Genomic DNA, 26,994 nt, shown 5'->3' on the forward strand with positions numbered 1-26,994 from the left:
ATCAAGAAGGCCCTGAGTAAATGTGGTTATCCCAGCTTGACCTTTGTAAAGCTGGGAAGGCGCCAGAAGAAAGCTCCAGCCGATCCAGGAGAGAAGGACAACTGCTGCCACAAATAGAGTAACATAGTGTTCGCTGTTAAGCGCCAGGAGGGTTGCCAGGATTTATACATTGGGCCACCAAACAAACTCTGGCGAAGCGGATGGCACAACACAGAAGAGCTACCTCTTCAGTCTACGACTCTGCAGTCTATGCCGGCTTGTACACATAAACGAGAGACATGAGAGTTCTTCTTTACTGATGTTTACTGTGCTTCTCTTAACATACACAGGTACACCGTAGAACTGGTGAATATAAATGTACAAGAAAATTATATTTCAGCATTAAAACATATTGCAATATAAAATCCACAAAATATAAACAGACATACCACTTTGTTCTGCAAGTAGACAAACCGGTGTATTTGGAACTTAGGAGTTATTTCTTCTTTGACATTCACACGGCTAGAGCATCACCACGAGCAGCTTCTCTGACCTTACTTCCAAAAACAGGAAGTGACCTCTGCCCTTACCTTACACTTAAAAAATTAACTGGTTATTTTCCATGTGTCAAATTAACTTTACACCAATCCAGTATGCAAAAAAGGAAAATGCACAGTCTATTTACACCTACAGGCCAGGGGACGCTCTTTCAATGACGAGGATGTACACATTCAGGACAGGAAGGAATGCTGGTTTGAGCGTGTAGTCAAGGAGGCCATTTATGTGAAAAGGGAAATACCATCTCTGAATCAGGGAGGGGGCCTAAGAGTACATCTTTCACCATCTTACAATGCTGTGATTGCAGCCATTCTCCAACTCTCTCTGAATGGTACTCATGGCCATTGATCAGTGATATTTGATCAGTGGTTGTTGATCAGTGGTCATGACAATTGGCATAATTATGATGAAGGAACTGACCTCCATCCCACTGTTCCTTCAGTTGGCTGGTTTCAGTGATTATACAAATGTACTGTTTATAAGATTTGGGAAACCTGAAGTCAGCTGAGACTGAAGAACAGAAGCAACTTTTGGAGATTTACTGATCTGGATGATTAAGCATGCACCAAGACGTCTTTTTTGAATAGTTACAGCTATCTTGTTGTACAAAGTTGTACAAAAAACGCTTTATTTCACCATGTTAGTGCGTTTCTCGCTATTACATGCATTTGAATGGAGTTCTCGCCCGACACAAAGTATAGGTTTTCATTTTGTGAATAACTTGAAAATCTTAGCTCAAACAGCCGCAAAACCTATTTCCCCAGCACGGAGATGCTGAATTCTATAAGGCAAAGCAGGGCCGTGCAGAGACGTTTAAAGGGGCGGGTGCTCAAAGTTAAAAAGGGGCACATTGAACCAGGCTGAATAACAACAACACACATTCATCAAGAATCTAAAATATTATAATAATGCATAATTATGTGGACATGCATATTAGATCGTTTTTTAGTGAAATATAATCCCTCCAGAAAGGCAGGAAAAGCCCGGAAACTTACTTTAAAACTAAATATGTTCTAAATACTTTAAAACTAAATATGTTCCCTAAAACGGTGGACAGAGCTACAGACCCATGACAGCCTTACACAGGTAGCCAGCCAGCAGCTATGACCAGCACTACTTGTGCAGTTAATAAAAGGACAGGTGATGTTTGTAAGCGCTGTTACACACGCAGCACGCTCGTTTGTTTCAGTTCGTCAGTTGCAACAAGACAGCTTACCAACGTGTACATAATAAGCCAATACTCCTGTGTGCTATACACTACAGTGTACGCTGTACACCTACTTACTGGTTTTGTCGCATCAGTCTATGTCTCTGAGTTCATTTGTGTTTCTTCTACAGCTCCGGACCGCAAAAAATGCGCTTGCTCTTTGTGAGCTCGTTCCCGGCTCGTAACCAGCGCGTTCTGCCGTCAAGGGCGATCATTGGTTAAATGTGATCATGTGACTGATGCAAGCCAGATCCTTTTATTTAGCAAAACTGTGATTAATAGTTAAATATTATTGTTGAGGGTACGGTGGCCCTGAGAGGCCAAACGGACTGCAACTTCAGAAAACACTTGCAAAAAGAAAAATGCTGCAAAAAGAAAAACGCTGCAAAAAGAAAAATGCTGCAAAAAGAAAAACGCTGCAAAAAGAAAAATGCTGCAAAAGCACACACAACACAAAGGAAATAGGAAAAAAGACAACGGAAATGTTTCTGGGGAGACAATAACCGGACGGACCAGTTGCACGAACCAAAACATGTATGTATGGCTGTATCCCAATTCAGGGACTGTTTCCCAATTCAGGGTCTGCAGCCTTAAAGTACTCAGCCTTAATGGTCCTTGTCACTACCCGAACTACGGTCCGACTTTGCACATGCGCAGTAAGGATCGGGGAGTCCCGATCCGTAACTATCTTTTTATTTTTCGTTTTTGTCTACATTGTACTGAAATGCTTCATTATTGCAAACATTTTAAGATATACTTATTATTCTTAACATCTTAACAGATACTCTGACCCATAACTATCGTAAAACGCAACGACCGGAAGTAGACACCTTTCGCGCATGCGGGGTACCGATCGGGTTTCCGGTACGGATCGGGTAGTGATATGCTGGCTGTGTCCCATTTCAGGGTCTGCACGCTTGCTACGCGTGCTACGTACGGTGCGTACTATGAGTACGAGAAGTGCGGAAGTGAGAGGCTTGTGAAATGGGACGGTATATGCTTCGTCGCGCTGTTCAGGTTGCCTAGCAACCATGATACTAACCGCGAGACACGTTACATACAGCTTTGTTTGACAGAAATGAAGGAGAAAATTGTTTTGTTGGTCAATCATTTTTGTCATGACATCACTTTGATTAGTTGAGTATCTGAGGCTGAGACCACAGGACTGTAAAACATGATTCAAGGGCTTAATTTCTGTACTGAACAGTCATTTAAGATTAGCTAGTAAATAATAATTAGTTAATGTTGTTCATGAGACTAAAGTCATCTCACTATGGTAATGTAAATATAATATGGCCAATATTATAGTATTGTCAGATTATTATGATATATATATATATATATATATATATATATATATATATATATATATATATATATATATATATATATCACTGACTTTCAGCTTGTTGTGTTTGTGGATATATGACTGACTTTAATTATCCATAAAATCATCAGATTCTCTGTAAGATTAAGGTCGACTATATGTATATTTAGAAGTAGAGGCTTTAAAACCAAGTTAATGCTGAAAGTACAAACATCACTAGTGTCACATAACTTTGCCGACATGTGGCCAACAGCAATGTTTTAATGTTCTTCATTATTAAACATTCGCACATGAATAAGTGACGTCATATTCAGTACTTACTTTTGACAGTTCACTTTTCGGCCGCTCCCTTCTGCCGTATTTTGCGGCAAAATTATCCACACCCACCGCCACGCTATGAATTGTGGGATATATGGGACCACGAAGCGTGCACCGGACCACGCTTGATATTTGGGGAAATCGACGGCGCATTTGGAGTATGCATTTCAAGTACACTTCGAATTGGGACAGCCGTCGTCGCGTGGCGGTGACGTAACCGCACTTGAAATGCGTACTTCAAGCGTGCAGACCCTGAAATGGGACACAGCGGCTGTGTCCCATTTCAGGGTCTGCACGCTTGAAGTACGCACACTACGCGTACTACGGACGGTGCGTACTATAAGTACGGGAAGTGCGGAAGTGAGAGGCTTGTGAAATGGGACGGTATATGCTTCGTCGCGCTGTTCAGGTTGCCTAGCAACCATGATACTAACCGCGAGACACGTTACATACAGCTTTGTTTGACAGAAATGAAGGAGAAAAATGTTTTGTTGGTCATTCATTTTTGACATCACTTTGATTAGTTGAGTATCTGAGGCTGAGACCACAGGACTGTAAAACATGATTCAAGGGCTTCATTTCTGTACTGAACAGTTATTTAAGATTAGCTAGTAAATAATAATTAGTTAATGTTGTTCATGAGACTAAAGTCATCTCACTATGGTAATGTAAATATAATATGGCCAATATTATAGTATTGTCAGATTATATATATATATATATATATATATATATATATATATATATATATATATATATATATATATATCACTGACTTTCAGCTTGTTGTGTTTGTGGATATATGACTGACTTTAATTATCCATAAAATCATCAGATTCTCTGTAAGATTAAGGTCAACTATATGTATATTTAGAAGTAGAGGCTTTAAAACCAAGTTAATGCTGTAAGTACAAACATCACTAATGTCACATAACTTTGCTGACATGTGGCCAACAGCAATGTTTTAATGTTCTTCATTATTAAACATTCGCACATGAATAAGTGACGTCATATTCAGTACTTACTTTTGACAGTTCACTTTTCGGCCGCTCCCTTCTGCCATATTTTGCGGCAAAATTATCCACACCCACCGCCGCGCTATGAATTGTGGGATATATGGGACCACGAAGCGTGCACCGGACCACGCTTGATATTTGGGGAAATCGACGGCGCATTTGGAGTATGCATTTGAAGTACACTTCGAATTGGGACAGCCGTCGTCGCGTGGCGGTGACGTAACCGCACTTAAAATGCGTACTTCAAGCGTGCAGACCCCGAATTGGGACACAGCAACAGTCCGGTGCACGCTTCGTGGTCCCATATATCCCACAATTCATAGCGCCGCGGTGGGTGTGGATAATTTTGCAGCAAGAAGGGAGCGGCCGAAGAGTGAACTGTCAAAAGTAAGAACTGAATATGACGTCACTTATTCATGTGCGAATGTTTAATAACGAAGAACATTAAAACATTGCTGTTGGCCACATGCCGGCAAAGTTGTGTGACATTAGTGATGTTTGTACTTTCAGCGTTAACTTGGTTTTAAAGCCTCTACTTCTAAATATATATATAGTCGACCTTAATCTTACAGAGAATCTGATGATTTTATGGATAATTAAAGTCAGTCATAGATAGATAGATAATAATCTGACAATACTATAATATTGGCCATATGATATTTACATTACCATAGTGAGATGACTTTAGTCTCATGAACAACATTAACTAATTATTATTTACTAGCTAGTCTTAAATGACTGTTCAGTACAGAAATGAAGCCCTTGAATCATGAGACCACAGGACATGTTTTACAGTCCTGTGGTCTCAGCCTCAGATACTCAACTAATCAAAGTGATGTCATGACAAAAACTGAATGACCAACAAAACATTTTTCTCCTTCATTTATGTCAAACAAAGCTGTATGTAACGTGTCTCGTGGTTAGTATCATGGTTGCTAGGCAACCTGAACAGCGCGACGAAGCATAGACCGTCCCATTTCACAAGCCTCTCACTTCCGCACTTCTCGTACTTATAGTACGCACCGTACGTAGTACGCCTAGTGCGCGTACTTCAAGCGTGCAGACCCTGAAATGGGACACAGCTAAGGGCTGCGTACTCAAAGATCGCTGCGGCCGGAAGTGCGGGGCTTGTAGGCTTGTGAGATGGGACGGTCTAGCCTCCGTCGCGCTGCCCAGGTTGCCTAGCAATCATGATACTAACAGCTGGAAACGTTTCATACAGCTTTGTTTGACAGAAATGAAGGAGAACATATTTTGTACATTTGTTTCTACATGAGCTTTGTGTGATTTGATAAGTATCTGAGGCTGAGACCACAGGACTGTAAAACATGATTGTTGGGCTTCATTTCTGTACTGAACAGTCATTTAAGATTAGCTAGTAAATAACAATTAGCTAATGTTGTTCATGAGACTAAAGTCATTGTAGGAGCCATATGAGTTGTTCCTTTTTGGACTAAGTGGGTTGGTTTAAATTGGCCCACTCTATTGGTGCACGGGTGTGGGGCGTGTCTCATGGGTGTGGTAGATGATAAATGTGGTTGCACTCACTTGTTCACAGCACCTGATGTTGATGAGCAGAAAGGTAGGGTGAGCATGAGGCAAAACTTTCTGTTGACCGCAGCTTGAATTATTTTGATGTATTTTAACTGGAACTTGATGGTTTTTGTATATTTGTGCACTAATTTGATGCCATGGACCAAGTTGTAATTTGGCATAGTAGTTAGTGCAGTTATTGGTGAGTTGCAGTTATTTGTTTGTGCAGTCTGTGCATTTGTCTAATAGTTAATCCCAGGCACTGATTTGTATATTGGACAGTTGCATGTGGAATAAAAGGAGCAAATGGTACAGAAGTATGTCAGTGGTATTTTATGTGTTCATTGTTGCGTGTCATCCGTGTCCTCATGTTTAGCCTGCCGCGGCCATAGGTTGGAGGAGCCGCAACAAGTTGTCAACAGAAATGTTTGTAGGTTTTATTGGATTATTTATATATAGATGAGTTTTATAGTTTGCTGTTGCCTTTGTCCACGTAGCTTTTAGATTAAGCCTTTGGCTACACAAAACAGACTTCTTTCAGGAGTCTTGTTCCCCTGTTAGGTTTCAGCAGTACAGCTGCACTAGGTGTTGTACTGATTTACTTTCTAGTTATTGTGCATCAGGCGGCTGAAGCCATTGGCTTGGGAGTACCGCCGCAGTTTGTGTTTAAGACAGTTTGTCTTCCTCACAGCTGACGGTATGGAGGTACATAAATACCCACCGCTAGTATGTACGGAAGACTAGGTTGAGTGAGTTAGGTTTAATAGGCAGATAGTGGGGGATATTGCTCCTGTTAATTGTGTGTGTGTGTCCAAGGTTTTATGAAGTGAATGTCATCAAGTTGATGTGTTGGAATGAGGCTGTGTGGCATAGGTGCAGTTCAGCGTTTCGATTTTGTAATGTTTTGAAGAAAAATGGAGACACACCAATTAATACAATGTGGTGATGTGGATGGAAAGAAAAGACAGCCGAAACCAACTGCTAAGGCTTTGGAGAATCAGATTGAAAGGCTGCAAACAGAACGTCACACTAAGATTAATAAAATTAAAAATGTCATAAAGGTTATTAAAGAATTAATGCTCTGTCCATAATACCAGTTAGAGTGAAATCCAAGAAAGGTTATCAGTGACTGATTACCTATGCTTTTCTAGATCCTGGGAGTTCAGCTTCATTTTGTACTGAAGGGTAGTGATGGTGAGATGAAGCCTCATGATGAACTGAAGCTTTCCACCCAATTGGTCGACTCATGGTTCGAAGCATTGTGATGATTCATTTGCTCTACTGCGCCATCAAGTGGACAATACAAGTGAAGCGGGCTCTGTGATTATAATGATGTGTAAACCTCTAAACTGAATAAATAAATAGTTTTTTATGGTTATTAATCCCAAATATTGTCTCAGTATGTCTGATACAAAAGAGAAAGTGGAAACTATCAGTACAGAGTTTTGGTATGATTGTGTAACTGCATAATCATGCTTATGTACATCTCAATAATGACACAAACTAGTGTGTGGTGCTTCAAGTTGAATAAATAAATTACTTTTGTTCATGACACCAATAACTAAACTCTAAATATTAGTTATATTTAATATTATACTAATTTTATATTATATTAATTTAATTAATGTTTGTATATAATAAATCGGCAGCTTAACACAGGAATGTACATGGAAACAAAAAGGGAGGGAGTTGTGATGTGAATGTGCTTGTGACTTTATAACAGTGCTCATGACACTAGGGAAAAGTTTTCATTTGTTTTTATTCAAAAATAGCAGCTTTTCCACAGTGCTAGGATTAAGACGGTTCCTCTTTTTTGAGAGGATTTCTCCTGCTTTTGAAAATATCCTCTCACAGGGCACAGATGAAGCAGGGGTTGCAAGAAAAACCACAGCAAGTTTATACAAGTTTGGATAAAGAAATTTGTGTCCAGCCCAGTACTCCAGCGGATTCTCCAGTCTGCCAATATTTGGTTCATGGAGGTACTTCTGTACTTCAGCTGTTGCATCAGCAGTAGCATTTGGGGTCTTTGTCTCCAGAACAGTGGTGTCCAAACGATGCCACAGTTTGCTACCTAAAACAAACAGAATATAAGTAACTAAATACAATATAATAATCGAAATATGCTCATATACCTTGAGTCACAGGCTGAGAAGCTTTTGATGATGAGGCTGCTGCTGATGAGGCTGCTGATGATGAGGCCACGTGCCGCAAAATAGCAGCACATTCAGAAATAAGTCTCTTCTCAGCATCCATTGCTTTATTTGGGCTAAAGAAGCCTATTTTTTTGAACCTTGGATCCAGCAATGTTGCCAGTGACATGATGCTCATTGACTGCAATGTGTAGAGCTTCTCCTTTCATTTTCTCCTTAGACACTCAACCATGGTGGAGCTCTCTGGAGTTAAAACAACTCCCATTTCCTCTTCATTTAGTGCATGGTGCAACATTGTTAGTAGTGGAATTACTTTGGATCCAGACACTCGCTTTTCCTCTGACAGCTCAGTGGTGGCATCATTAAATGGGGAGAGTATTTTAAGACATTCTGCCATAAGGTCATACTGTTCAGAGGATAGTGGGCAAATATCAGTGTGCAGGCCAGCTAACGATGCTCCAATAGGCTCCCTGAGTTCATGAACACGTTGAAGCATTTGGAATGTGCTGTTCCAACGTGTGTCCACCTCTTGAATTAACTTCAGTGCAGGCCGGCCCATTTGCTCCTGCACCTCTGTCAGCCTCTCCTAGAAAAACAGCCAACACAAACTGATTAATTCAAGCTGTGTTAATGCAGCAGCACCTCAAAGCAGTAATGAAATAATGGAACAAACTTTAGCAGTTGTACTGCTCTTGAAATATCCCACTATCCTCCTACAGGTAGTCCGGATGTCAGACAGCGTCGTGTGTTGATCAAGAGCTTTTTTTGACCATTAGGTTTAATGTATGCGCCACACAATTACTGTGACGCAAACGAAGCTCCTTAGCACAAGCACCCATGTTTGCTGCTCCATCAGTCACATAACATGTAACTTTGTCTGTAATGCCCCACTCTGACATGAGCGCTGCTGTTACTTGTGACAAATTGACAGCAGTATGTGCTTGAGGGAAGTGCTGAACACCTAACACTACAGAATGCAATGCAGTGTTAGAGTCAATGAAATGGCAGGTGACGGCTAGGTAAGCCTCTGTGTTAATGGAGGTCCACATATCAGATGTCAAACTAACTGCAGATGCCTTGGCCACAGTCAGTTTTTCTTTTTGTTTGGACTCTTTGTATCTTTGGTCCACCATAGATTTCAAAGCCTAAACAAAAGAAGGTACAGTACTTAATATGTAAATAAAGGCAAAATGGAAACATGCTTCACATTTTAAGATACACACCTGCCTTGTGGGGAGAACATAGTTAGGGTTCAAAACTTTAACAAGCTTCCTAAACCCACTGTCCTCCACGATAGTGAAGGGCTGGGAATCCTCTATCACCATGTTGACCAAGGCCTCATCCACATCATTCCTCTCCCCTGATACAACAAAAAAACATTAAGAAATTACATATGTCAGTATGTATATTAATTCATTAATATACAACCCAAATATTAATGAATTACATGGGGAATATAAATGTATCAAATGACTGTATCCTTAAAACCTACAAAACCTCACCTGAGCTTGGTCCACCTTGGTTAGTCTCCTTGTTCTCATGCAGGGCTCTGTAATGCCTCAGCATAGATGAGGTGTTGTTGCTGTATCCAAGTTCTTTAGAGCACAGCAAACACTTCACCTTTTAATAAACAAAAAGACAGAAATCTGATTATAGGATCTGTGGTGTGGTTTATTTATATTATGGTACTTATCATTTCTTTATTACAGTGTGTTTACCTTATTAGGAGAGATGACATCAAAATGTTGCCAGACAGGGGAAAAATTTCTTTTTCTTGCTGGTTCCATCGAGGGAAGAAATGCTCAAGTAACTATGTAACATGTACGTAATCCAATTCCACAACACAATGTGATGGGGGAATCAGCTGTGTTTTGCTGCCCATTTTATTTCGAATTTGGCGCGAACCGGTGAACCATTTCCCGAATCAGTCACGTGGTACGGTCTGCCCGCGAGGCCTCGAACGTCACTGCATACGTAATCAAAGCAAGCCTCGATACGCGCTTCACAAAAACGCCCCCGAGATTACCCGACGCGCGATTCGGAGCTTCGACACACAGGACACATCACTACTGAAGGGCTCATGAATAGGCTGAATCTTTCAGGAAGGAAAACTGGCATTCTTTTGTGGACAATGGGTCAGGAGAAAATGGTCAGTAGTTATGTTGTTTCAGATTTGGAAGTAGCTGGTTTGGATTTAGATCACTACTGTGACTTGCCTGACTTATTTACTCAGAAAAGCATGCCTGTTCATCAATGTAATATTCTCCGACAGGAAGATCTTGATAGATGGCCACATTTGCGCCATATTAAGATACTGGAGATAAATTCCGGGGTAGATCTGTTGATTGGGACCAATGTGCCCAAGGCTTTAGAGCCATGGGAGGTTGTTAGAAGTCAGGATGGAGGTCCCTATGCAGTAAAAACTATGCTAGGTTGGACGGTGAATGGTCCTCTCAGAGGATTGTAAGACTGACATTTTTGATGTGAGTGTCAATAGGATTTCCGTGGCAAGACTGGATGAGCTGTGGGAACGTCAAATGAAGGCTGATTTTCCAGAATGTATTCAGGATGAGCAGTTTGCTTTGTCTAGAGAAGATCAGCAGTTTATGAAGTCAGTGATGGACTCTGTTAAGTTGGTTGATGGTCATTATACCATTGGTTTACCTTTTAGGTGTAATCGGGTAAAAATGCCAAATAATAGGAAGGCTGTAGAACAGCGAGCTATGAGCCTTAAACGGAAGTTTATTAGGGATGGTTCATTTCATGTCGATTACACCAGTTTTATGACTGAAATCATTTCTAAAGAGGATGCAGAGAAGGTGCCTGCTGATGAATTTGATCGCTGTGATGGAGGACTGTGGTACATTACACATCATGGGGTGCATCACCCACAGAAGAAGAAGTTGCGAGTTGTCTTTGATTGTGGTGCTTCATTTCAGGGAGTGTCTCTGAATGGACAACTTCTGGAAGGCCCAGTTCTCACTAGCTTGCTAGTTGGGGTCATAACTAGGTTCCGAAAAGAACCTGTGGTGCTCATGGCAGACATTGAATCCATGGTTTATCAGGTCAGAGTACAAAGAGATGACTCAGATCTGTTAAGGTTTCTGTGGTGGCCAGATGGAGATCATAGTCAGGATCTGGTGGAATATAGAATGAAAGTACATCTCTAAGGAGCCACCTCATCCCCAAGTTGTGCGAATTTTGCCTTGAGGAAATGTGCAGAGGACAACAGAGATCAGTTCAGACTAGAGGTTGTCAACAATGTTTTACATAATTTTTATGTGGATGATTGCCTTATCTCTGTTGGTTCTGAAGAGGAGGCAGTGCTGCTCTATCAAGAATTTGTTGCTCTTTGTGCTAAAGGAGGCTTTAAGCTCACCAAATGGGTTAGCAACAGAAGAGCAGTACTCGCTACCATACCTCAGCAGGAACGATCCAAGGAGGTTAAGGATTTTAATAGTGACGTGTTGCCAGTAGAGAGAGCACTGGGTGTACAGTGGTGTATCCAATCAGATGCATTCAAGTTTAAGATCACACTTAAAAACAAACCTCCCACAAGGAGAGGGATATTGTCCCTTATGAGCTTGATCTCTGACCCATTGGGGTTTTTGGCACCTGTGGTGCTGTCTGCTAAGTTGATCCTTCAGAAACTGTGCAGAAATCATTGGGGTTGGGATGATGTGTTGCCAGTTACTGTTGAACAAGAATGGACAGTTTGGCTAAATGATCTTTGCCTTCTTGCAGATTTTAAGGTTGACCGGTGCCTTAAACCTTCTAATTTTGGAGATGTTGCTTCTGCTCAGTTACATCACTTCGCAGATGCAAGCAAGGAGGGTTATGGCACAGTCACTTATCTGTTGTTGCACAGCACCCAGAATCAAGTGCATTGTGCGTTTATAATGGGTAAAGGAAGAGTGGCTCCACTGAAACAAACTTCCATTCCTCGCATGGAGTTGACAGCTGCCTTAGTTGCAAGTAGAATGGATAAAATGTGGAGAAAAGAGCTGCAAATGCATTTGCAGGAGTCAGTATTTTGGACTGATAGTACCTCTGTGTTAAGGTATATCAGAAATGAAACCTCAAGGTTTAAAGTATTTGTAGCAAATCGGGTGACCAAGATACTTAAAGTGTCCAAACCTTCTCAGTGGAGATATGTTATTACATCATGCAATCCTGCTGATCTAGCTTCTAGGGGAGTTAAGGTGCAATCCTTTTTGAAGAATGATTCCTGGTTGACAGGGCCAAAGTTTCTTGCTGAACCAGAAATTAATTGGCCAGTGAACCTTGATTTTGGAAAGATCTCTTCAAATGATCCAGCGATTAAAATGGCTGTTTTAGTTAATGCTGTTGATGCAAATGAATACAAAGATGGTGCGATGAAGTTCATTACTTATTTTTCTTCGTGGACTCGTCTGAAAAGGATGGTTGCATGGATTCTTAGATTCAAAGGTTTGCTGCAGGAGCTTAGTAAAAAGAGGAAACAGCTGAAAGAGAGCTTTGCGTCTAGCATGACTAAAGAAAATCTTGAGGAAAATCTTAAAAGAGAGTTGCAAACTGTCAAGGACCATGCTGCTAAAGGATTTCTCTCGGTAAAAGAACTTAACAAGGCAGAGAATGCAGTTCTTTTCTTTTTTCAAAGGAGGAGATATTCAGATGAGATCAGTAGGTTGCAGAGGGGTGAAAAGGTGAAGAAGAGTAGTGAGCTCTATAGGCTTAATCCTAAGCTTGAGAATGGTGTGTTGAGAGTGGGAGGTAGGCTTAGTAGAGCAGCTATGCCTGAAGATGCAAGGCAGACTGTTTTATTAATGCGCTCCGTCGATTTATATCAAGGCGGGGTCAGGTATTGGAGATACGATCGGATAATGGTACAAACTTTGTGGGTGGTGAACTTGAGTTGAAAGAGGCAATGGAAGGATGGAATCTTGCAGCAGCATCTCATGAATCTGTGCCTAAGGGCATAAAGTGGATTTTTAATCCTCCTGCTGGTTCCCATCATGGCGGTGTTTGGGAACGTCTCATAAGGTCTGTCAGGAAGGTGTTAAATTCCATTTTGAAAGTGCAGAATTTGGACAAAGAAGGCCTTTGTACAGTTCTTTGTGAGGCAGAGGCTATTGTGAACAGTAGGCCAATAACCAAAGCCTCTACTGATCCTAATGATTTGGAGGCCTTGACTCCTAACCATCTGTTGCTGCTTAAGACCAACCCATTGATACCACCAGGAGTGTTTCAGAAGGGGGACGTGTATGGACGACGTCGATGGAGGCAAGTACAGTACATGTCTGACCTGTTCTGGAAGCGCTGGGTTAAGGAGTACCTGCCCCAGCTTCAAGTGCGTCAGAAGTGGCAGAGAATCGGACGGAACTTCATTCCTGGGGATGTGGTTATCGTTGTCGATGATTCTGCGCCTCGTAACTCTTGGGTGACTGGAAGGATTGTGGAAGCAATTTCTGACGGTAAAGGACTTGTACGTCAGGTTCGTGTTAAAACAAAGACTGGTTGTTTGGACAGGCCGATCACTAAAATGTGTCTTCTACAGGAAGCAGAAGAGTCATAAAGATTGACTTTTTCAAATGTCTATTTGTATTAATGTATATTTGTTTATTTTGAATTAAAATTGTATCTTTGAATGTTTGATAAAGGATAGATCATGTTTCTCAATATGTCTCCTACATGGTAAGTATGATGTAATTATTGCTCTAAAATAATTAGGGGCCAGTATGTAGGAGCCATATGAGTTGTTCCTTTTTGGACTAAGTGGGTTGGTTTAAATTGGCTCACTGTATTGGTGCACGGGTGTGGGGTGTGTCTCATGGGTGTGGTAGATGATAAATGTGGTTGCACTCACCTGTTCACAGCACCTGATGTTGATGAGCAGAAAGGTAGGGTGAGCATGAGGCAAAACTTTCTGTTGACCGCAGCTTGAGCGCAGCTTGAATTATTTTGATGTATTTTAACTGGAACTTGATGGTTTTTGTATATTTGTGCACTAATTTGGTGCCATGGACCAAGTTGTAATTTGGCATAGTAGTTAGTGCAGTTATTGGTGAGTTGCAATTATTTGTTTGTGCATTTGTCTAATAGTTAATCCCAGGCACTGATTTGTATATTGGACAGTTGCATGTGGAATAAAAGGAGCAAATGGTACAGAAGGGTATTTTATGTGTTCATTGTTGCGCGTCATCTGTGTCCTCATGTTTAGCCTGCCATGGCCATAGGTTGGAGGAGCCGCAACAGTCATCTCACTTTGGTAATGTAAATATAATATGGTCAATATTATATTAATCATTATTAGTTATTACAGCAGTGAACATGAATTCTGTGGCCAACAGTAATGTTTTAATGTTCTTCATTATTAAACATCTGCACATAAATAAGTGACATAATATTCAGAACTTACTTTTGAAAGTTTACTCTTTGGCCGCTCTGCTTCCACTTCGTTGAAGTGTCTCCCAGTCCCAGTGCACTTGTTAGCATGTTTTGGTTCGTGCAACCGGTCCGTCCGGTTATTGTCTCCCCAGAAACATTTCCGTTGTGTTTTTTCCCATTTCCGTTGTGTTGTGTGTGCTTTTGCAGCATTTTTCTTTTTGCAAGTGTTTTTCTGAAGTTGCAGTCCGTTTGGCCTCTCAGGGCCACTGTATGAGGGGCACAGACAGGACTCCGCACACACACACATAAAAAAATAAATAAATAAATAAATAATAATTTATATTATTAATAATAATTTATTATTATTTTTTTTAATAATTTAATTTTTTTTTTTTTTTAAAGTTGCCTCAGCAAAAGGGCACTTTGGGCACCCATCAGGAAAGGGGTGTGTGCTCAAGCCCCTCTACCCCCCCCCCCCCCCCCTCCCGCAATGCCTGGGTGGATGGTAAACTTATTGTTTGACTCAGAAATGTTGACACTGTGTGCAGCTTGTTAGGAGCAGTAAGCAAGAGTTGGTTGAACAGCAAACTGTGCAGTTAATGTGCAGGACAGTGGTTGCATTGATGTGCTCACAATCCTCCACAAGAGGGCAGCCTTGCTGCCTCTTCAAACTGGCTCCATGCGACAGATGCTGTGTATAAGTGATATCAGAACCAAATTCAAAACCCCAGAGCGTGGGAGCATCTTTTATACCACATGATGCCAACAGCCAGAGCTCTAAACACAAGTCAACAGTGTGATTTGTTTTTACTAGCCTGTTCCTGTCCATCCACATAATCTCCAGCAGCAGCAGGATGTCAGGTAGTCCAGTGCCTCTGCTGTGGGAGGTTTTGTCTTCCTCCTACTCCACCTGCTCTTCCCTCATGGACAGCGCTGACGGGTTTTACCCCAACTGGCCACATGGTCCCTGTCTCACATAAACAAAGTAAAAAAACAAAAAAAAAAAAAAACATGATTCAATTACAGTGCGACTGTGATCTTTGCAACATTTACATTTTTCCCTAAGCCAGAACAGTTACTACCATGTTTTCAATAAAGGCACATGGACGACAGGTTTCTGATGTTATAACTTCAGGAGGAAGTTTCTGTGTGTGCTACAGAAACCTTAAACCTTTTTTCTTTATATGGTGTTTCTGAGCAGGCACATGCTGTGTCGGAAACAGTAAAGAACTCTCAGCTTTCACCTTTGACAGCCAGCAGTTGCTTTCTGTGTGCAGTCTGCACCTAGCAAGTTCAGAGTCGATCTCTCTCTCCTGTTCGCTCTGTACATCCTTGAGCAAATGATCTGGAGAGGGAGATGTTTCCATCCATCTGCACAAATGTGTTATTGGCAGACACAAAGAAGTCTCACTGGTGTTTCAGATCCCCCATGAACCAAAATAACAGTCCAGTAATGCAATATTGTGCACTCATGTCTGTATTGATTTGTGACATTCAGCTTTTTCCATTCATTGAACGAGGTCCTGCTGGGTCATTAGGATGTTTTCTTTCAATGATTTACACACACACACAAATATATGTAAATAAAACAGGGCAAAAGATTAACTTAAGCTTATTATTTGTTCAGTCTGTGTGATTAGGAAGTTAACCCTGTCATGCATGACTTGTGACAACCTCAATCAGGATTTTTTTTTTTAACGTATTTTTATTCGTCTTTAGGCTTGAAAAGATGAATAAAAATACTCATGAAATCCTGATTGGGGTCGTCATAAGTCATGTATGAAAGTTAAATAACAATAATTACAATGAAACAGGTCGTACATCTATAGAGATTGAAAATGTGACGTCATTCAAGGGTAAAACCGCAAAGAATTCTGGGAACTCGTGGCAAGAGGTACTAGCGCACGCAGGCTTTCAATTGAAATCGGTTACACAGTGATAAAAAGAAACACAAAAAACTGTCAAGAAGCTGTTGTATTATTAACTGCAATAGCCGGTCGCATGACAGCCACGGGAAGCAGACGGGTAAAGAGATCGTTTTTGTTTTTTTTGTTTTTTTTAATCGGATTACGTCGTTGAAGAGAAATTGTTCGAGCCATCTTTCCGAAGTAAAAAGAGGCGACGGATGGCCTGGATTACAGCCATTCAAAGACCAAATATAACGTCCCAGAACACTCCAGCTCACAGGTTAGTTTGCTCCAAACATTTCCACAAAGGTCAGTCTTCTGTTGTAGTTAGTACGTCATTTTTCATAACATAATTGGTGATGTAGGTTACAAGCAAGTCTGGTGCTGAACAGAAATTGTGGCGCTATGCTCCTTTGTTTATTGTGCATAAATAGTGAATTGTCCTGACACAATATTGCGTTTCGCTTCTGTTATTACCATGGTACATTGACAAAAACATATACTTTTATTCACAGGATAAAACAGGGTTTTTTTTGTATCACTAATTGCCCAGTACGATTACAGTATTATTGTCACTGCTACATTTCTGTAATCTGTACCAGAAATTATTTCCACTACTAATTAATTACCGTTGAGCTCAAAGGTCCTATTAATAAACGGTTAACGAATGTGTATTTATGAAGACGATTTGTGAGACTGGTAAACTTATGATACGTACGATGGTCTTTCGTTCTACACGGTGCATTTCAAGGTCCTGTACCCATCCTTCGGTAAACTGTTCCTGGGCTTGTTGCAGTGACCTGAAGTTACTAAACTTCATGAGTGTATGCACTCACTCCAAGAACCGTATGATTATAAATATGAGTGTGGTGAAAGTTGGGCAGCACGCTAACGTATTTTGTCCACTCTGTGTGCTCGTAAGGGTATAAACCTTTCACTCCTTTGATTTTTTTTTTTTTTTTCCCCTCCTATCTTTTCTTTGACTTTTCATCAAGTCTGTCTTTGTACAGACCGGCATTGTTATCCTTCGTTTTGTACATAACTTTTTTGGGGGGCAAAGAAAAAGCAAGAATAAGGTGGCCCTGCGAGGCCAAACGGACTGCAACTTCAGAAAAACACTTGCAAAAAGAAAAGCGCTGCAAAAGCACACACAACACAACGGAAATAGGAAAAAACACAACGGAAATGTTTCTGGGGAGACAATAACCGGACGGACCAGTTGACCAAAACATGCTAACAAGTGCACTGGGACTGGGAGACACTTCAACGAAGTGGAAGCAGAGCGGCCAAAGAGTAAACTTTCAAAAGTAAGTTCTGAATATTATGTCACTTATTTATGTGCAAATGTTTAATAACGAGGAACATTAAAACATTACTGTTGGCCACATGCCGGCAAAGGTATGTGACATTAGCGATGTTTGTACTTTCAGCGTTTACTTTGTTTTAAAGTCTTTCCTTTTACGCCATTCGATAGTCGACCTTAATCTTACAGAGAATGTGATGATTTTGTGGATAATTAAAGTCAGTCATATATCCACAAACACAACAGGCTGAAAGTCAGTGATGCTGCTCGGTTTGCAGTCCTGAATATCACGGCACAAGCAGGATTCACTGCACTGTTAATGTTAGCTATGTTATATTGCTGCCTCTGTTCGGTGGTGTCGAGCCAAACGGACTTTAACGTGTGTTTGAACGAGCTGACGGTTCACTCATTGTAGCGACTTCCACAGTCGCTAGAGCCCGGGGATGGAGCCCGCCTATTTGCCTGACGCGCTGTCAACTTTACGCAATAATGCGAGAGGCGGAATTGTTTGCTTGTTTATTAAAGTGTTTACAGAGTAATGTCATTTCGAGATTTGGACTCTTACAACGTCACAGGCTCTAATGTAACAAGACGAAACATGTTGTGCAGCGGTCAACAAAAACTACGGCTACCCATCCCTCCTCTCTGTCAAAAATCAAAACCAGTGAATGACAGACTGACAACGCCCTCTTAATGTCACCGCTAGCACCCACGTGACTCCCATTACACATCACCATAGCAACCAAACAAATGAAAACCCAGTGATCATCAAAAAATTCAATACATTTAATTATGCTTCCTACACTCATTAAGCTGAAAGAAAGATGCTTTAATCACAGCAGTCACACATGTGTCCACTGTACCAGCTGGGAACTCTTCTTATTTAGCACTCATAATAACACTAAATCCTCCTGTTTGTAGCAGTGTATACACCTGAGACTGTCACCTGTGTGTCTGTCCTGCACTCTCTCTCTGTTTCTTTCTCTCTGATTGTGGAATAAAAGTATGAACATGTATTTATAAGTTACACTTGTGTTTGAATCCTGCAGCTTATCACACATTTGATTTCCATGTGTGACGACTGCAAGTGTCCAGAGTGAGGACAGACTGAGGGACCCACTGCTGCACATCATCTGTGAGGCTTTGCACCCCCAATGATCCACCAGGAGAAACTCAGCAGTGTGTGAGGAAGAGGAGGAGGAAGAGCCAGCAGCAGCTGACAGATGGAGAGAATAGACAGACTGTTCCCTGTTTGTGAAGGACTGCTAGGAAAGTTTAGAATCACTAATTGTCTGTCCTGAATCAGTCTTATTAGGCAATGTTCAAATAATTTTATCATCCCAGTGTTTTTAGTGTGGGAGAAAGTACTCAGGGCCTTCAAGTTACACACTATGAAAGGCAGCAACAAGTTTAATATTCAGAAACCTAAAGTATGTATCAGCAGCTGAATGGAGCTAAAAATAAATGTTTGTTTCAGTTTTATGAAGCTTTGAGTATTTTGGATCAGTAGTACTGCTGTGTTTGTTGCATCATATTGCTGTAATTGTTTATATGCTTTATATATTCTGAGGTAAGTTGATCTATAGTGTTACATCATATTCTATAAGGATGTTATGTGTTTGTATACTTTGTGCCCAGTTTGACCCATTTAGCAGAAGTCAGCCTGTTTAAGGCTCTGATATCTATTCTGTATGACTTAAAGCAGTTATGACATGGTCTGATTTTCTCACCCAATAAAGGAATATTTCATATATCAGTCTACTCTTCATTCTATCAGAAACAGTTATCACAGCTCGTACATTTGCTTCTTCCACACATATATGTAAGCATTGAGCCAAATTTACTAATGCCAACATATTAAAAGAACAATATTTGTCTCTTATATATAATACATCTATATATACACTGTCACAGATACTTGTCTTTAAGTGAAGATTTAAGGTGATAGGAAATATAAATAAATGCAACTTGAATCTTTACTGAAGCTCAGTGTTTGACACAGAGTTCACTCACATGTGCTGTACCAGTGTACCTGCACATGTGATGTGACAATAGAAGTGATTTGATTTGAGAGTTCAAGCTCACTGCTGTAATAACTAATAATGATTAATATAATAACTATAATATTGGCCATCTCATATTTACACTGACTTTAGTCTCATGAACAACATTAACTATTTGTTATTTACTAGCTAATCTTATATGACTGTTCAGTACAGATATGAAGCCCAACAATCATGTTTTACAGTCCTGTGGTCTCAGCCTCAGATGCTTATCAAATCACACAAAGCTCGTGTAGAAACAAACAAATGAACAAAATATGTTCTCCTTCATTTCTGTCAACCACACGTTTCCCGCTATCATGGTTGCTAGGAAACCTGGGCAGCGCGACGGAGGCTAGACCGTCCCATTTCACAAGCCTCACACTTCCGGCCTTAGCGGTCTTTGAGTACGCAGCCCTTGAGGACCGTTGAGGCTGCGTACTTTGAGGCTGCAGACCCTGAATTGGGATACAGCAATTCAGGGACTGTTTCCCAATTCAGGGTCTGAAATGGGGCGGTCTAGCCTCCGACCCGCGCTGCCCAGGTTGCCTAGCAACCATGATACTAACAGCTGGAAACGTTTCATACAGCTTTGTTTGACAGAAATGAAGGATAACATATTTTGTTCATTTGTTTGTTTCTACACGAGCTTTGTGTGATTTGATAAGCATCTGAGGCTGAGACCACAGGACTGTAAAACATGATTGTTGGGCTTCATATCTGTACTGAACAGTCATATAAGATTAGCTAGTAAATAACAAATAGTTAATGTTGTTCATGAGACTAAAGTCAGTGTAAATATGAGATGGCCAATATTATAGTTATTATATTAATCATTATTAGTTATTACAGCAGTGAGCTTGAACTCTCAAATCAAATCACTTCTATTGTCACATCACATGTGCAGGTACACTGGTACAGCACATGTGAGTGAACTCTGTGTCAAACACTGAGCTTCAGTAAAGATTCAAGTTGCATTTATTTATATTTCCTATCACCTTAAATCTTCACTTAAAGACAAGTATCTGTGACAGTGTATATATAGATGTATTATATATAAGAGACAAATATTGTTCTTTTAATATGTTGGCATTAGTAAATTTGGCTCAATGCTTACATATATGTGTGGAAGAAGCAAATGTACGAGCTGTGATAACTGTTTCTGATAGAATGAAGAGTAGACTGATATATGAAATATTCCTTTATTGGGTGAGAAAATCAGACCATGTCATAACTGCTTTAAGTCATACAGAATAGATATCAGAGCCTTAAACAGGCTGACTTCTGCTAAATGGGTCAAACTGGGCACAAAGTATACAAACACATAACATCCTTATAGAATATGATGTAACACTATAGATCAACTTACCTCAGAATATATAAAGCATATAAACAATTACAGCAATATGATGCAACAAACACAGCAGTACTACTGATCCAAAATACTCAAAGCTTCATAAAACTGAAACAAACAATTATTTTTAGGTCCATTCAGCTGCTGATACATACTTTAGGTTTCTGAATATTAAACTTGTTTCTGCCTTTCATAGTGTGTAACTTGAAGGCCCTGAGTACTTTCTCCCACACTGAAAACACTGGGATGATAACATTATTTGAACATTACCTAATAAGACTGATTCAGGACAGACAATTAGTGATTCTAAACTTTCCTAGCAGTCCTTCACAAACAGGGAACAGTCTGTCTATTCTCTCCATCTGTCAGCTGCTGCTGGCTCTTCCTCCTCCTCTTCCTCACACACTGCTGAGTTTCTCCTGGTGGATCATTGGGGGTGCAAAGCCTCACAGATGATGTGCAGCAGTGGGTCCCTCAGTCTGTCCTCACTCTGGACACTTGCAGTCGTCACACATGGAAATCAAATGTGTGATAAGCTGCAGGATTCAAACACAAGTGTAACTTATAAATACATGTTCATACTTTTATTCCACAATCAGAGAGAAAGAAACAGAGAGAGAGTGCAGGACAGACACACAGGTGACAGTCTCAGGTGTACACACTGCTACAAACAGGAGGATTTAGTGTTATTACGAGTGCTAAATAAGAAGAGTTCCCAGCTGGTACAGTGGACACATGTGTGACTGCTGTGATTAAAGCATCTTTCTTTCAGCTTAATGAGTGTAGGAACCATAATTAAATGTATTGAATTTTTTGATGATCACTGGGTTTTCATTTGTTTGGTTGCAATGGTGATGTGTAATGGGAGTCACGTGGGTGCTAGCGGTGACATTAAGAGGGCGTTGTCAGTCTGTCATTCACTGGTTTTGATTTTTGACAGAGAGGAGGGATGGGTAGCCGTAGTTTTTTGTGACCGCTGCACAATATGTTTCGTCTTGTTACATTAGAGCCTGTGACGTTGTAAGAGTCCAAATCTCAAAATGACATTACTCTGTAAACACTTTAATAAACAAGCAAACAATTCCGCCTCTCGCATTATTGCGTAAAGTTGACAGCGCGTCAGGCAAATAGGCGGGCTCCATCCCCGGGCTCTAGCGACTGTGGAAGTCGCTACAATGAGTGAACCGTCAGCTCGTTCAAACACACGTTAAAGTCCGTTTGGCTCGACACCACCGAACAGAGGCAGCAATATAACATAGCTAACATTAACAGTGCAGTGAATCCTGCTTGTGCCGTGATATTCAGGACTGCAAACCGAGCAGCATCACTGACTTTCAGCCTGTTGTGTTTGTGGATATATGACTGACTTTAATTATCCACAAAATCATCACATTCTCTGTAAGATTAAGGTCGACTATCGAATGGCGTATAAAGTAAAGACTTTAAAACAAACAATGACAGTACAGGGATCAACACAATTTCAAATATGACACTTTATGGGTCCAATTACTCTGATGCACAGGTCAACATTCAGGTTGCTAAAACATAAAACGGTACAGAATGACCAGTGTTAGGGAACATCTTCTGGGAAGCATTTACTTCTGCCTTAGCACTGCTAAAAACTGAAATTATTATTAGTTAATAATAAGACAGTAAATCAAAAAGACATAACAGTAAGCAGACACAATTTAGTCATGGCTGTGATGTGGTCCTCTGCAGCTTCTGTAGCTGCAGTGAATGTAGATAGTGTTGTTGGTGTGTGTGGTTTCCGTGCTATTAACACCAGAAAAAGCAGATATGTGGAGGAACCATGCAGCCAGAGCTATTTTTTTTATCACTTTCATCAAATTTAGGAGTATATATACACTACGTTTATTGTATCTTTAATTAATAAGAAAACTCCAGACATTCCATTCTGAGCTTAAGAAGCTTCTGATAGGTTAGTAGAGTCCATTTGAGTAAATTGGTGGCACACCTGTGGATGCATACACAGGTGGCACCCCCAAAACAGAGCCGGTTTCTTTGACATGGGAAGACATATCAACCAAGACACCAGGAAAAGAATTGTGGACCTCCATAAGTGTGGCTCAATTTTGAATACAATTTGGGTGTCATTTGTAATTAAGAAATACATACAATTTCTCTCTTTACTCTTAAATTTAACAAATCTGTTTTTTATATTTATCAATCTAAAAAGAATAAACATTTAGTCTGATTTAATGTTTTACAATTAAAAAAGTGATTGTTTTTATTTGAAGAGTATGTAAATATCTGGTTTCAACTGTATATTTGATGATGTTGGTGTTTGGCTTGATTGTTAGCACAAAGAGGGAGTCTCATGTTACCACAATAAAGAGGTATTGTTAGTGTAGTGCAGGTTTTGTTTATTTTCTGCTCTGAATGTGCACTTTTTTTCTACTAGTTTCTATGAAAAGCGCTGCAGAATTAAAGTTTTACTCGATTGGTTGATTGTAACTCATATGAACACACATACACACGAACAACCATGCAACGTGAAGCTTTTATTTTGAAATGGTGCTGCTAGTAGCGCTTCCCGTGTGTGTGTGTGTGTGTGTGTTGCACCATCAGTAACGTCTCCAGCACCGTAGCACTGGGATCCTACGGGGAGCGGGCACAGGGTGACGGCGGTGTTTCCGGCAACCTGCCGTCAGACCAAGCGCTTTCTCGGCTCACGTTTCTTCCAGCCCCCGTTATCTTCAGGGAGGGTCCTGCAGGGGGAGGAGTAAGCAAACCGCGGAGGAGGGGACACGCTCTCCGCCTGCTTGGCGCACTCAGTGCGGTGATAGCTGTCAGACGCGGACGAGGTAAAGAGCGGAATGGTTCATTTATAGACTTCTTCGCTCAAGCGCAGAAGCCCGGGTCGGATTTCCGCCTTTCTCGGGTTATTTTTCGGCGGGTGATAACGACAGTACGTGTCCGTTCGCAGAGAGGAAATGCCGCACAGAGATTGTGTGAGTGCAGGTGGATGGCCAACCTGACGGTCCCCGCCGCCGCTTCCCTTCACAGCTCTGCTGTCGTCCGGAGCTGCGAACACCAAGCGAATCCATACAAAACCAAATCCAACTAATAATCTGGAGCTATGCTTCCTGGGGTCGGCGTGTTCGGCACCAGCCTCACTGCACGGGTGATCATCCCGCTGCTGAAGAACGAGGGTTTCGCCGTTAAAGCGCTGTGGGGCCGGACACAGGAGGAGGCGGAGGAGCTGGCCAAGGAGATGAACGTGCCCTTTTACACCAACAGGATCGACGACGTGCTGCTGCATCAGGATGTGGATCTGGTCTGCATCAACCTGCCGCCGCCTCTGACGCGGCAGATCGCAGTCAAGACACTGGGTGAGTCTGGCTGCTTCTCCTGCTGCTGCTGTTAGGATGGATGTTGCGGGCCTAGCGTGCAGGCTGCACCGGGCCACTCTTTAACACCACATGCCGCCTTAGTATGCTCACAGTGCTGCAGTGGATGAGACCTAGAAGTGGGAGCTTAGTTAGCAGGTGTGGTTGTTAATGATAGATACCCCGAGCTTTATCTCACCAGCAGTGAGCGTTGAAAGTGTCCTCTTGGATGACTTACAGCAAGCTGTTTGTGTCCTTAACACGGAGCTCTGCAGCTGCTGTGCCCCTGAGCAAAACACTGCTTTTCTACCCCCTTTGCAAACTCTGTGCACAAAGGTTTACAAGTTGCAAACGTCTCTGACAGGATGTTATAATATTTTGCATTCATAAAATGATGCATTTGTGAAGACATGCAGTTTAGATGTGAGTATATGGGGACTCCCTGTGAGGCAAGGTCTTCAGTCAAACAGCAGATTTAACCCATATTAGTGAAACTGTCACACACAGAAAACTAGAAACCCCCAGAGACCAGGCCTGCATGCAGGACAAGACAGGCACACACACACACACACACACACACACACACACACTTGCGCATACACACAGAGGTTGTTCTAGTTTGAATGTGGAGCAGTGCAGCTTATTTTGGAGATCACATCCAGGAGCAGTGACCCTGCTGTGAGAGAATGGTGGTAAGAACTGCCGAGGTCTACATCACACAGGCTTTATTTGCCCCACAGCCTGGCAGCAGAGCTCAGCTGGCAGTGAGCTTTAATAGGTCAGGTCTGCTGAACACCGAAAACAAACGGGTTCAAAGACACAAAAGCATCCGGGGAAGTATTAGGTTATATCTGGGAAAACATGTTCCTGCTTGGCTACCAAGCTGCAGGAAACAGGAGAGTGTGTAGGACGGTAACAAGGTGAGAGGTAACATCTTCAGCTGCATTGTTTTGTTTCATTAACAACCTCAAAGATATTCCAGTCATGATGACATAAGTTAAGTTGCTGAAACAAGTGACCTGCTCTATATAGCTGTGGTGTCACTAGTTGTAGTCATTTCCCTACAGTTATAAATATCCCCAGTATTAACCATGATTAATATAAAGTTAAGATGATTAACTTTATCATTATCACTATTTTTCATGGTTAATTAATCCCTGGCTGTCAGGGAGTCTGTTTAAACTCATTTAGAGAGGGAGCCCGTGATCTCAGACAGCGATAACTCATTACAAACATTAAAGGAAGTGCTAATGACAGACCATAAGAGTAAACATTACCTTAACTTTAACGCTACGTCGACTTGAGGTGCAAACAGTTGCATAACTAGTTTAGCAGATGCTGCTTTACTAAAGCAGTAAAACTCGCTACACTGCTTATTTAAAAAGCCCTTCATTGTCTTTCATTTTGCCACATTTTCATTAAAATAAGGTGAGCCAATGCTTTGGAATGTGTTGGCACAGAATGTAAATACGTTGCATCTCATTCATGCGTATTTTATCGACACTTCAGGTCTGACCAGTGTGGTAGCAGAACCAGTTTAACCCACCCCAGCGTACTACTACATTTGTTGCACTTTTGCGTCATCACTGTAATAATGACAGGAAGGACAGAAGGTGGGTCAGAAGTGAACATTTTGCAGTCCAGGGTCCAGACCAGGTCTCCTAAGGTTAAATATTAGACTTAAATAAAATATTAGCATTGTTCAGGATGTCATCTAAAGAAGTAAGTGATGAGTTGAAGAATGCGATCACCACCTTGGTAAAAATGGTTAAAATTCCAGCAACACCCAGTAACTGAATGAATAAATAAAGGCTGTAGTTGGCGCCATAAGAGCCAAGGAGGCCTAAACAATTTCTTTCTCGTTTTTAGTGGCTGGAGTGAAGTTTTTCATAAAATCATGTGATCCTCATTGGCACAAAAAACACTTGAACATCTACAGTTCCATGACAACGTGGCATTCTCCGTGCAGGTCACGTGATCTGATGTCAAGAGCTTCTATGAGCTATTTAGTAAATGGCCTGTATTTGTATAGCGCTTTACTAGTCCCCAAGGACCCCAAAGCGCTTTACACATTCAGTCATCCACCCATTCACACACTGGTGATGGCAAGCTACATTGTAGCCACAACCACCCTGGGGTGCACTGACAGAGGCGAGGCTGCCAGACACTGGCGCCACCGGGCCCTCTGACCACCACCAGTAGGCAACGGGTGAAGTGTCTTGCCCAAGGATATAACGACCGAGGCTGTCCGAGCCGGGTCTCAAAACGGCAACCTTCTGATTACAAGGCAAACTCCCAACTCTTGAGCCACGATCGGCCTAGTAGGCCTTAATAGGCCTATTAGGGGGGTGCTCACATCGCAGCAGAACCACGCGTAGCACTCAGAGTGGGTTCTTGGTTTGTTCTCAGATGGTTTATAACACAAAAAAGAAAAAAAAAGCTGTAGCAAATTCTAAAGAAAAGATATGCATGAACAAGCTTCCCCCTTATCAGTAACTGTCACTTTCACTTAACACACTCGACCTACTCCTTCCCACTTGTCCTGTCTTATGTTATTGTACTACAGTAACTCAAAGTCAACTTT

At 41.3% G+C, this 26,994-nt stretch overlaps 1 protein-coding gene, 1 long non-coding RNA gene and 1 pseudogene across 3 annotated transcripts in view; 2 read left to right on the plus strand and 1 right to left on the minus strand.

Moving 5' to 3' along the window:
- The window catches only part of LOC146510932 (uncharacterized), a 26,239-nt gene extending 4,186 nt beyond the window's left edge, over positions 1 to 22,053 (plus strand). The window contains exons 2-4 of the long non-coding RNA XR_014876117.1: positions 17,185 to 17,668; positions 18,714 to 19,911; positions 21,678 to 22,053. This is a non-coding gene — a long non-coding RNA (uncharacterized LOC146510932). The remainder of the gene's footprint in view (positions 1 to 17,184; positions 17,669 to 18,713; positions 19,912 to 21,677) is intronic.
- On the minus strand, positions 7,513 to 12,055 carry LOC146510933 (zinc finger BED domain-containing protein 4-like; annotated as a pseudogene). Its single transcript, XR_014876110.1, has 3 exons — positions 9,591 to 12,055; positions 8,071 to 9,448; positions 7,513 to 8,009 (listed from the first exon to the last, which is right to left on the minus strand). The product of XR_014876110.1 is annotated as a zinc finger BED domain-containing protein 4-like (transcript).
- Positions 22,054 to 23,621: 1,568 nt separating the features above from the next.
- Positions 23,622 to 26,994, plus strand: part of gfod1 (glucose-fructose oxidoreductase domain containing 1) — a 32,759-nt gene continuing 29,386 nt past the window's right edge. The window contains exon 1 of the mRNA XM_085172869.1: positions 23,622 to 24,413. Within this exon, the coding sequence (XP_085028995.1) occupies positions 24,161 to 24,413 (253 nt within the window). The 5' untranslated portion in view covers positions 23,622 to 24,160. The remainder of the gene's footprint in view (positions 24,414 to 26,994) is intronic.

Source organism: Neolamprologus multifasciatus, chromosome 9 (assembly GCF_963576455.1).
Source record: "Neolamprologus multifasciatus chromosome 9, fNeoMul1.2, whole genome shotgun sequence".
NCBI lineage: Eukaryota > Metazoa > Chordata > Actinopteri > Cichliformes > Cichlidae > Neolamprologus > Neolamprologus multifasciatus.